The sequence below is a fragment of the Hoplias malabaricus genome, chromosome 4, assembly GCF_029633855.1.
Source record: "Hoplias malabaricus isolate fHopMal1 chromosome 4, fHopMal1.hap1, whole genome shotgun sequence".
NCBI lineage: Eukaryota > Metazoa > Chordata > Actinopteri > Characiformes > Erythrinidae > Hoplias > Hoplias malabaricus.
The window spans coordinates 53,677,156-53,689,945 of record NC_089803.1 but is presented as its reverse complement, the minus strand read 5'-3'; the positions used below and the strand labels follow the sequence as shown (position 1 = coordinate 53,689,945).

The window sequence follows — 12,790 nt, the reverse complement described above, 5'->3', positions numbered from 1 at the left end:
CACATTCACTCACACTTTCACATCTAAGGACACTTTTGAGTCACCAATCCACCTATCAACCTGTGTTTTTGGAAAATGGGAGGAAACCGGAGCACCCGGAGGAAACCCACGCGGACACAGGGAGAACACACCATTATTTATTTCTTTTATTTTATCGTTTTTTTTGTTTTAATAAAAAACACTGGACAATAAAATAGCTTGCATAATTAATGTCATACATCAGCAGTGATCACCCCTGTGAGAGGTTTGCACATACTTATTAAATTGCAATCGTCTATTTTTCAATGCTAAAACTGGGTTTACAAAAGCACAATATCACCATTTATCAGTGTTGGAAGAAGCATGCTTATTACCTCACTGACACTGACAAGACAGACGTTATTATTATCTGTCATATTAATTTGGTTGAAAAACCAATAGGGATGCAAATACAGAAAAAAATCCTCTAATGTTTATAAGACATTAAAAGTACAAGCAGACATTTGTGTCATTCTATAGGATCATAACAGCAGGCTGTGTTTCTAACCAAAGTTTTCCACCACATCTGCTCAGTTGCTGTGTTTTGTGGATGTAAGTGACATCCACACACTGTTCTTCAATATGTCATCACACACCTGTTCAAATATTACCTGTGTGTCCCCGTGGCAACAGCAGCTCACTGTCTCCCCATGGCTCTTATTAAAAGAGAGCTACAGAACCAATTAGTCTAAAATAATCCCTGCTTCAAAGTTAAACAGCTGAGTTTATTCATTTCTTCATTGTTTGCTTATGAGGTGCAAAGCAAAGAAGGCTTGAGGACTATTCGGCACTTTATTTTTATACAGCTTGTGCTATTTTTATATTAATGTGGGTTTATGAGGGGGATTTAAGGGCTCTGTTGGTCAGATGCACACATGCAGGAGAAGTAATAAATACAAAGAGAGGGCAACCTAATTCTTTCTATAAAAATGGCAAGGCAACCGGCTGTGAATCATTTTTAATAATAAAAAAAAGTCTTATCTTAAAATGATGGTTTAAAATGATAAAAAAACATTTCTGCAAGGGAGGGTGATGCTACATGTCAAACAGTTTCAGGGTTCTGGGGTCAATCTGGAGGTTCAATCCCAACCTCAGGTCACTGTGTTTGAGCATTTTAACGTTTTCTCCCTGTGTCTGCATGAGTTTATTCACGGTGCTCAGATTTCACAGTCCAAAAACGCTTACTGGTTAGTGGTTTGCTCGTGCAAAATTGTCTATATGTGAATGTGTGACTGTGTGGTGCACTGTGATGGACTGGCACTTTGACCAGAGAGTGTCCAGAGATTCCAGATAGGCTCCTGACCCACAACAACCCTGAACAGAAAGAAGCTGTTGGAGGAAATGAATGAATATGTAAATTGTGCAATGTTTTGAACATTATGTCTTTTTTAAATGTGTTTACTAGAATTTGAGACAACGCTTACCACTGTGTTCCATCACTGTTTGTATTAATTACACTTTTTTATTTAATAAATTGGGCATGGAATATAATAGGGTGGCACGGTGGCGCAGCAGGTAGGTGTCGCAGTCTCACAGCTCCAGGGGCCTGGAGGTTGTGGGTTTGATTCCCACTCCAGGTGACTGTCTGTGAGGAGTTGGTGTGTTCTCTCCGTGTCCGCGTGGGTTTCCTCCGGGTGCTCCGGTTTCCTCCCACATACACACGTTGGTAGGTGGATTGGCGACTCAAAAGTGTCCATAGGTGTGAGTGTGTGAGTGAATGTATGTGTGTGTGTCTGTGTTGCCCTGTGAAGGACTGGTGCCCCCTCTAGGGTGTATTCCCGTCTTGTGCCCAATGATTCCAGGTAGGCTCTGGACCCACCGCGACCCTGAACTGGATAAGCGGTAATAGATAATGAATGAATGAATGAATAAAAATACAACTTCAAAATCATCGTGATGCTTCACTGACCTGAAATGGTGGCTGTTGTTGCTACTCCAGTCTCAGCACTGCAGAAAGTCCACTATGTAATTTCAGGAATAGTTTAGTCCTGCTCTATAAAGAGTGAATGCTGATACATAAGTACAGCTATTTAAAAACAATCCAGATCAACAATACAATCATCTCTCTAGCAGAGCCTCAAGTTGGAAAAAAGCTGTTGTGGAGGCAGAACTTGCTGAAAAATATGAGCCAGTTTCTACTAACCTTTGAGGTGATTTTTGCCATATTTTACCAACAACTTACAAAATGTTTCTGAGATGTTTATGTATTATAGGTCTCTACCTACTCCAATAGATAGGAGTCTGGCCATGTACAACTGGAAACAACAGCCTGGGACTATTCCAAGTAGGCCACAGAGCAGACAGACTTTCCAATAAGGACTTTGATACAGTGGAATTAAGCCAATTCTTGTCTTATGACATAAGGCTAATATCCCATTTAATCACTGTATGGAAAATGATGTGTTAAGCCAAGCTAGACATATCAATCATATTAAAAGAATTCCTGGAGCTATAGTTCTGCCTGTGGTAAAAAAAAAAACAAAAACAAAAAAAAAAAAAAACACATAAGCAAGCATAATGACACCATTATTTATAAATTCAGATCTTTTTTTAAGCATTTTTTGACAAAAACTCAGTATGGCAAACATTTCAATCAGAGCTTTAATATATTTTAGTACCCCTCATCTTTGTGTTTGGGGGCTTATTGGTCTACACCAGTGGTTCTCAAACAAGTACCACCCATTATCAAACCAAAACCACCAAGTACCACCTATGATTTTCACCACAAAAACATGTGCACCCCTGGTTCTTCTCTGGACTTAGTCCTCCTGGACTTCTTAGTATTTCTCGGGCTTGGTCTCGGCTTATTTTTCGTTTTTGCTTTGAACTTTTTATAATAAAATCTAAATTGCTCATGTCTGTCTCTAGCCTTTGCTTACGTCCAGTAAGCAACTGAAACTAGACTTTCTTTACACTGGACTCCACCCCCCAGCCACCAAACATCAGTTATCAGTGAATCAGCTGTTATCGGTGCATTAGCTTAAAGTGAAAACCAGCACCAGGCTTTGCAGCAGTGGACCCGAACCTTCCAGTACATTTAGATGTGGGGTTAAAATTTCATGTAGTGTTTGTGATTTTCAAGAAATCATACAACATTAATACCTAACCTTACTTATTCTTTTGTAGAAGAATGCAATCAAATAGTCATATATATGTCCCAATAGCTACTTTAAAGCCTTCTCAGACTAGAAGCTCTTATTTGAGCAAAAAGGAACAAAATTATATTTATACTCTTAATTCCAGAAGAAACAACAATAATTTAAAGAATATGTTTTGACTCTACATGACTGATATGATAGTAAAATAATATATATTTTCTTATTCTACTAAATGGTAATGTCACCTAAAGATGGATAACGAGGCCTCAGGGTCAATGTGCTCTGGTGGAAATCAACCCAAACAAGTTCATTCGTTGGCATCAGCTGAGAAAGTATCACTAGCTAACCAATAACAAAGAAAAATAACAATAAAAACCAAGGCTCTATTTTCCTGGTGATGAGATTGTATGAGGTTGTGTCATGTTACTTCTCTGATACAGAGCTTGCTGATCCCAGATACCGATCTTTCATGTCTGTCACTCAGTATTCTCCATCAGCAATCCACCTTATTTGTATAGACAAAGGATTAAAGAACAAAGCCCCATGCCTGGTTACCAAATACACATCCCATACACATCAAAAAGCGATATGCCTGGATTCCACAGCAAATAAAGGGACACATGGTAAACAGTTCTAAATTTGTTCTCTAATCCAGATGTAGAGTCCTGAATACAGTCTGCCCTACACCTTGAAACCTTTCCACATTCCATGTTTCTTTACTTTTTTCATGGTTACTAATAAACATTAAAATTCAATTGTCTGTTTTGTTTTCACTATATGGAAGATGTATTCTTCTAGGCTTAAGCCAAGAACAGATAAAAACTTTGGCGGAGTTAGCATGTAGCCACTTCAGACATTATCTTAGAGTGTTAGCATTTACTGAGCAAGAACTGAGCGACCAAGAAAACCAAGCATGAAACCAAGCTGTGTTATTATTTTGCTCTTAATAGAAGTGAATGCCAGCTTTGAGTGGGTCATTCGAGTTAAGAAAGGTGGCAATACTGGGATGTCTACGGCACGTGGCCGCGGCTTTGCATTGCTAAGAGGAAGACAGATACAGCGTTTTTCTGATCCACTCAAGCACATCCTCAGCGATTCTGAAAGTAGCAGACAGACCTTGGAAAGAATGAACTGTGGTAACTTTGGAGGCACTGGCTCAGGACATTATGACCATAGTCAACAACATGGTCATTTCAACTCAAACATGGTAAGAAAGTCATTGTTAAGTGGAATTTCAGCCCACTGGAAAAAGTACAAGTTTGAATATTTTATTGGATGAAATTTAAATAAAGAATAGTTTAATTTGGAAAGGGGAGGTACAAAGTGATTCACAGCGGTAGTGATAAGAACCAAGGGTCACAGTATCCACATATGAATTGTAGCAATTCTGTTTTGTTGGAATTATTTTAGCAGACTGACAGCATTCCCTATAGAATAATGAACACATTTCTTCACAATACCCTGTTTCCCTGTTCTACTGTTTCCAATTCCAAATTCCAACAGTTTGCAAAACTAAAGGACCACTAAATCTCTGTATGTCTCGTGAGTTTTACATGGATCCGGTATTTAGTGGGAAACCCAAAAATGACAGCATATTTGTAAAGGTTTCATGTAATAATATTTGTGAGAGAGTTCTACATTTTTTAGACATCTAGTTCCTCTGGTCACTACCATACTGAGCTGTGTTGAGTTCATATATTTCTCTACAATGACATGTTTGGCATCAGCCTTTAAGAGCCTTCTTTCTACATGCAATGTCAGAGTAAAGCCACTTTAGTTTTTGGGAAGAATCTTTCAATGACTGGTTACTTAAAGATGTATATTGAAATACTGAATGTGACAATTGTAAACTAGATAAATAATTTTTTTATTCAATGAATGGATGAATTTATTCATTTCTGTTCTGTCTCCTGCTTTGTATTTCATTGCAGTCGGGCTGTAGTGGGATTGAGTCACACAGGTGCACTGAACCATCAGACTGTACTGGATGTCTGGGTCTCTATTCCTGTAATATGTCCATCCAGAGGTGCCAGCTAAAGGGACTGTCACGTGCACCCAGTAAGTCATCACCTCATAACCTCAGGTTTAGCAAATGATCACTTACAGGCATTAGTGAAAGCTAAAACCTTATCTTTATGGTTAATATTTTGGGGTGCATTTTGATATTGATTTGTGGGTTATAATAAATTGTTTTTTGTTTCTGCAGGCAGATTTCTGAAAAGCTTGGAAAATGCCTGAAGACACCACACAATGCTGTAACAATGTCACACTGATTATATGATTTATTTTTTATTCTCTATATATTTCTACTTATATGTTGAGCATGAAATACAAGAATGTATCAAAACTATACATTTTTTAAAATAATTGTCCAGTGTTTGCAATTCTGACCAGCACCATTCAAAGAGAAGTTCTTGGAGTTGCTCTTTTGATGAAATCTTTTACCCAGTGTTTGAGAAAACAATGAGCAGTCACAATCTCACTTTCAATGTATTCATTCTTTTGTTTTTAGAATGTGATTTTCATGTGTGATTTTATTTTTGAATAATAAGTTGTATAGCCCATTTTCATGTTATATTATTGTGAGCTTAAAATGTGATTCTTGTCTGTTCTGTATACAACGATAAAAATATAGTTTTAACTATTGTTGTGTGGACTTATCTTTGGTTGAAGAGTAAATGTGTAGACAAGAGGAAGGAAGGCATTATTTAGACTTGGTATACAGTGAGATTTAAGGGGTGCCACAATCCGATTCCTGAACATGTGCTGGCGGTATACTCCCCTGACCAACTCACATATCGTCACACATGAACCAAAAATGCAACTTCATCACAAAAAGACTCAAACAAACAAATAAGACCTGAAAATAAAACTTAGAAAATGTGGGTCTGCTAAGCATGCTAGGAGCTCCCTGTAAACCCCAGCTCTAATGTTTATTGTATGTAGCAGTGACAGAATGTATTTTTCACAAACAATATATGCAAATATTACAGTATTGTCTGTTATATTATGGAATATTTCTGTTCTAAACACAGTGCAAGAGTAATTAACATTGAAATAATGTATTATTTCCAGTAAAAAGATGTAAAATTAGTCTTGCTGATATATGTATTTGGTTTAGCTGATATTTGTATGTGGTGTTTCACTGTTACAGAATACTTTATGGACAGTTTTTATAGTGAATATATGAGAACTTCCTGATTTTCAGAGTGGCAAATGACAGACTGCACCAGACATTTTCCAAGCTGATAGTGAAATACAAGAGATACATTACTGCATCACTGATTTAAAGGAAGTTGAGAATGTTTAAATGCAGAAGACCAAGCAATGAATAAATAACTTCTTTGTTGCTTATTGTGACTGAGATTAACATTACTTCATTAAAGACCCTTCCAGCACTACAGCAAGGTAAATGAATATTTTAGAACAGTGTTGTCTTGTTAATGTTAGAGACACATATATACTAATCATCCTGTGCTCTCAGGGAAAGAAACTGTTACATAGTTGATGCTTGTTGGAACAATCCCTGGGCAATGAGCAAAAGTAAACAAAAATGTTTTTTTAGAATGTTAAATTATCTTAAATTATATCTCAATATATTTTACTTTTTCATGAAATAAAATTGCAAGAAAAGTATACGATTTTTATTTCTAGATATTTTTGCTTGTTTTAAGTGTTTTTATCCTTTGAATCTTAAGAACCTTTTTTCACTGGCAAATAATTTGACTTGTGTCAAAATGTAAAGCAGATTGTTTTGCTCTTTTCAAGGAAAAAAACTTGAAACAAATAAACAAACAAACAAACAAACAAAAACGGAACATAAAAATCACTTAAAACAGCCTCAACTATTTAAATAGACCGAATTATCTTATAAAATTATAGTTGAATAGTTAAGTATTATACAAGACGTTTGAATAATGTTATTCTTACTAAATCTCATAATGAGAAATATTCCATACATTTAATTAATGCAAGATGTTTTAAATTAGATTTTTTGCAATTAAGTATTACAGATAAGTATCAAATCACATTTACACGCACAAAATTGTTGCTAACCTTAATAATAATGTTATATTTGCAGGTTGTTTTATATAGAAGTACAAGTAATTTCTATTATATAATTTATATATATATTTTAACTCAAATACATGTATATTTAAGATCAATATTTATTCCAATATTTCTAGGATCTATTTTTGATAAATTGGATGAAATCAGCCACTGGTTTGTCATAAAGATTAATTTGTTTCTAAATTCTATAAAATTAGAATTTTGTGTCATTCTTGTGTTTTATAGCATGCTGACCACCTTATGGACAGTCGCTGTTCCATCTTTGCTCCTTCTTGCGTTGAGATCTACTGTTTCTATAAATGAAGATGGACAATTTCCACTTTGTTCCTGTTTGAGGGAGAACAGAAAGGACTTGTCAAACCAGAACTTAACCAGGTTTCCAACAGACCTACTGGATACGACTGAATACTTAGACATGTCCCATAACAATATTTCTAGGATTGTCAGTGGTGACCTGTATAGACTAACTCGCCTCTGTTTCCTGAAGATCACCAGCTGTGGGCTTCAGTTCATATCACCTGATGCATTTTGTAAAAACTCAGAACTCAAGGTTCTGAATGTCTCCTACAACCAGCTGACTGTTATTCCATATTTACCTTTGCTACAGCTCAGGATTCTTGACCTCTCCAGCAATCATTATGAAAGCTATGCCCTTCCAGGCTTCTTTAACAACTTAACACATCTTACTGACTTAGAAATAGGGAGTGTAAAAACAACCTCGGTGTGCATTCATGACCTGGTACCTCTTGAAAATGCACCTTTAAAGCGTTTCACATTCGGAGATTGTTGTGAGCTGAAGAAATACGAAACTGGTACTTTTGCTCAGCTCAAGTCATTACAGGAAGTGACCCTGAGAGTGACATTTTGTGAAAGTTTTGATATCTTCAAAAACATGATCTCAGACCTGGACCAAGCACATACAAAGAAAGTCAGGCTAGTCAAGCTCTTCCCAGATCAGTGTAACATCTCCAGTGATCCATTTGATAGCCTACCTCAGCTCCAATTTATCAGCAACTTAACTGTTGTGGACACATGGATGAATAGCTCAGTTATGGTTAACCTAATCCAAGATGCTTGGAAATCATCTGTTGAGGAACTTGTGGTTAAAAATATAATTTACAATGAGGACACCCCTGAAGGGTTTCAGGTTCCCAGTCAAAATTCCACATCCAAATTACGAGCAGTCGTTCTTGATGGTATCACTCACTATCAGTATCAGTATCCCAAAATCAACATGAGCATGGAGTTATTGTCTCAGCTGGTTTATTTGAAGCTCTCTGGTAGTGGAATGAACATCCTTCCATGTAAACTCATTTCAGTTATACCTTCACTGCAAATCCTGGACCTGTCCAACAACCTTCTGGATGACAGAGGCTTCTGGTGGTTTCACTGCTCATATGAAGGCACGTTTCCTGCTTTGAAGCATCTTGGGCTGAGGCACAACCGCTTTTACAACCTGGGGTTCATTTCTAAGAAGACTCATGAAATGAAGGCGTTAACATCCCTAGACTTAAGTTTTAACTCGATTCTCATTCAGGAACCTTGTTCGTGGCCTTCTCACTTGACTGAACTGAATCTTAGCCATAACAGCTTGGGCAACACTGTGTTTAACTGCTTGTCACCTCATTTCCAAAAGATTGACCTGTCCAAAACAGGCATAACTGCCATCCCCCAAGATGTCCTGGCCCACTTCCCCAGGCTTACTCACCTCTTTCTGAGCGATAACAGTATACAGTCCATCCCTCCTGATCTCAGTATACCTTCACTGCTGACTCTGAATGTTGATCAGAATGCAATCACCTCAATAGGACAGGAAGATTTAGATGGCCTCCCCAGTCTGAAGACTCTAAAAGCAGATAATAATCCATTTGTCTGTGACTGTGATTCTTTCTGGTTCTTGACAGCATTAAATAAAACACTTCTTCCAGACTGGCCATTTGATTACATTTGTAATGCCCCACCATCTCAGGCAGGGAAGAACATGGAAAAGTACCAGCAGAGTCAGCAAGGGACACTGCTTTGCTGGCCGGGACTCCAGGCAGCAGTGGCTTTGTCAGTAATTATTATCATTACGGCTGCCTTGGGCATTACATTCTACATCTGCGATGGTGTCTGGTATGCTAGAATGCTTTGGGTATGGATCAGGGTGAAAAGGCGCAAGAGCAAAAATGCTGACAGACTGTTGAATGCCACTTTCGTTTACCATGCTTTCATTTCCTATAGCCAGCATGACTCAGCTTGGGTGGACACCCAGCTAGTTCCAGCTTTGGAAGACTCAGGGCTGTCCATATGCATTCATGAGAGAGACTTTGCCCCTGGCCAGTGGATTGTGGACAACATCATTAACAGTGTGGAAAACAGTTACAAAACCCTGTTTGTCCTGTCCAATCATTTTGTGCAGAGCGAGTGGTGCACCTATGAGCTTTTCTTTGCTCAGCATAGAGCTATTAGCATAGAAGATGACTCTTTGGTCTTTGTCTTGTTGGAGCCTATCCCAACTGATTCTCTGCCCAAAAAGTTCCTGAAGCTCAGAAGCTTGCTGAGGAAGCAAACATACTTGGAGTGGCCCAAAGACGATCAGAAGAGGAAGGTTTTTTGGTCTAGTCTCAGAGCTATCCTACAGACTGCAGACAAGAGCATCATACTAAAGGAAGTAGCTTTAGATGTGGCTGAAAATTGTTCTTTATTTGGTGCTCAGGGCCAAAGAGGTTTTAGAGTTATGGCTATGGATTAGGCAGAGTTCATTACTGAGCTGCAATGCTTATTGTATGGCACCATTACTTAGTCTTTCTTTAGACATGATCTTGGTCTGCAAATCCGGCCCAAGTGCTCAAGTCTAAATATTGTGTCAGGTAAAAGCAAAGCAAAACTGCAGTACCTACTTTAGTAAATGGAACCCAAAATGTTATCATGGTAAGCATAATTAATACCGGTAGGCTTTTCTTTTAATATGAACCCAACCTGTTGAAATTCTAAACAGACTTAATTCTGAATACATTTCACATAATTCAGATTATAAAACAAAAACAAATGCAATATAAACTAAGTCTAAAGTCAAGCCTGTCCAGTAGGAAAAGAGATGAGATACTTTCCTTTTGGGCTGTCCTTAAATATAAGCTTAAGTTATCTGGTTAAATAAGAACTTCTGTGTATGTGGAATAGTCCCTGAAAAGTGGCACAGTACTGGATATGTAGTTACAGACAGTGAATAAATACTAGCAGGTGGTGGTGGCTCAGAAAAAAAAAAAAAAAGAAATAAGCTGCAACATTTTCCCATAAAAAAGGAATGGTCAAAGATACCTAGAAATGTCAGTACCTTGGACCACCCACAGATTTAAAGAAGGTTATAAATGTTCAGGATAAATACTATTGCAGATGAACATTTGTGATCAGTTTAAATGGTTAGTAGTAAACTGCAGATTCTCAAGATTGCCTCACCATATTGTTTTTTCAATTATGGTTCTTTGACATTTTACCACAGATTATAATTATTATTTTTTTCATACTGCCAGACTACCTTGTATTTTTGAGTGGACTAAACAAGTTCGACTGCAATTGTAAGTTTTGTAAATAAATAAATAAATAAATAAATAAATAAATAAATAAATAACATTCATGTGTGTGACTATGGCTCCATCTGCTGATGGGTATCTGGAGTGTGCAAAAAATACACATTTCCTTCTCCCTTTCTCTGATTTGTGCAATGCAACAGATATAGGGTATGATGGATTAAGTTGTTCTGTTTTGGAAAATGATTTTAATTGCACAGTGTGTTGTATATATTTATATTATCTATTAATACTATTGTAGGCTGTTTTGCAATTATTAACTAACATGAGTATATGTCTGAGTCATAATTTTTTTTGTCATTTATGTAAAAAAAAAAAAAAGAAAATTGTAAGTTGCAATAAAAACAAGAATCTGTAATTTTTGCCTTAAGTTTTTGTGTTTAAATGTTTTCACAGTCATAATTTAATGCATGCAAGTCTATTTTTTAAGACTATTGGGACAGGGATAGGTTTCCCATGGTGTTACAGCACCTTTCTGTAACTGTGTGGGAAATGAAGATACTTATTGTTGAAGTTGTGCAAGTGGAATTTTGGCCCATTCCTGCTTGATACAAGGTTTCTGAAGCTCAGCAATCTGTGGTCGCAGTTGTCTGATTCTTCTCTTTATGATGCGCCATCGGAGACAGATCTGCACTGCAGACATGTCAGCCAATCACGCACACTGTTTCTACAAAGCCACACTACTGTAGCACATACAGAATGAGGACTCGCACTGTCCTGCTGAAATAACCATGAGCTTCCTGTGAAATTATGTCACTTTGATGGCAGTACATGTCTCTCTATAATCCTAATACACTCTTCTGCATCAGATCCTTCACACATGTGCAAGCCACTGTGGACACTGACCAATTCACCATGACAGATACTGGCTTTGGCCTCTTTCACTGTTCCATCTAGGACCATTCCTTGAAATTTTTTCACAATATTATGCAAATAAAATTTTGAAAGATTTGTATTTCTTGCAGTCTTACACTGATAAAAATATTTATCTGATAAATCACTAAGACACCGCAGAGTCACTCAGTGAACAAATATACCCAGCCAAACACAACCAGAGACCATTTATGAAGGACTAACTGAAACTTAAGTAGCCCTGCTTTGTCTGATCCACAGAGCACATGCTTCATTCAAAGTAAGAAGCCAGCCACTTCCCCTTTTCAAACTGTCAGTAATGCAACATATCAGGACAGCTCAATGCATTGAAAGAGATTGGCAGTTGCCCCGATCTGCTATATCAGCTAAAAAGAGTCTAATACTAATGCTGGCTAATAGTGTGCTTGTGTGATGAGGAAGGTGGGGGTGTTCTATGCATAGAGAGGATGGGCTCATTGTGCTTTACTGCCAGACACAGATGGCTGTGGCATCATCAGGATTCAAATTGTCACAGGGAGCTCATAAGGAGCAATATGTTTATGTGACACTGGACTTCTATGCAAAAATGTCAGCAAATAGTTTTGTTTACTTATTAAGATAGGCAAATATGTACATGAACATATGCAACAAGACAGGCCTAGTTTTGCTGAACCACCAAATTCTAATTTCTGCCTCACATAGTTGCCAATATATGGTGGAACACATAATTCTGATAAGAAGCTAGCAAATAATACCAATATTAGCATCATAATATGACCCATTTAAATTGGAAAAAAAATGTTTGTGAATGAAAAATGAATAAGAAACAAATGTGTGCCTTCTAAAATAACATTAAAGGGGAAAAGGAAAAATTGATAAGGAAGATAACCACACCCTTGTTTAGTGACACATTTAACACTGGAAGTTTGAGAGCTGGTCATTTGACCGATGTGACTAAGTACTCTGAGTGCAGTCACACTCAAGTCAGTAAGGCACTCAGCGTAGATGGTTGCAGTGGTCAAATACAGGCTCTTTACAATTTTAGCTTCAGTAACTTATGGTTACTTCTAAGGTATTACATAATTTTTATGGTTATGGTAGAAATTCAGATATGATCCTTATAAATAAGCTAACTTTAGTGATTCCACTTATGATAAAAATGGTGGTGGCTAGCTTGATTTT

The 12,790-nt window shown here is 37.2% G+C and overlaps 1 protein-coding gene across 1 annotated transcript; it reads left to right on the top strand.

Annotated features, from left to right (window-relative positions):
* The first annotated feature begins 7,413 nt into the window (after positions 1–7,413).
* LOC136695052 (toll-like receptor 1) lies at positions 7,414–9,921 on the top strand. The gene has a single exon (XM_066668864.1). The coding sequence runs from the start codon at positions 7,414–7,416 to the stop codon at positions 9,919–9,921; it is 2,508 nt and encodes an 835-aa protein (XP_066524961.1).
* The last annotated feature ends 2,869 nt before the right edge of the window (positions 9,922–12,790 follow it).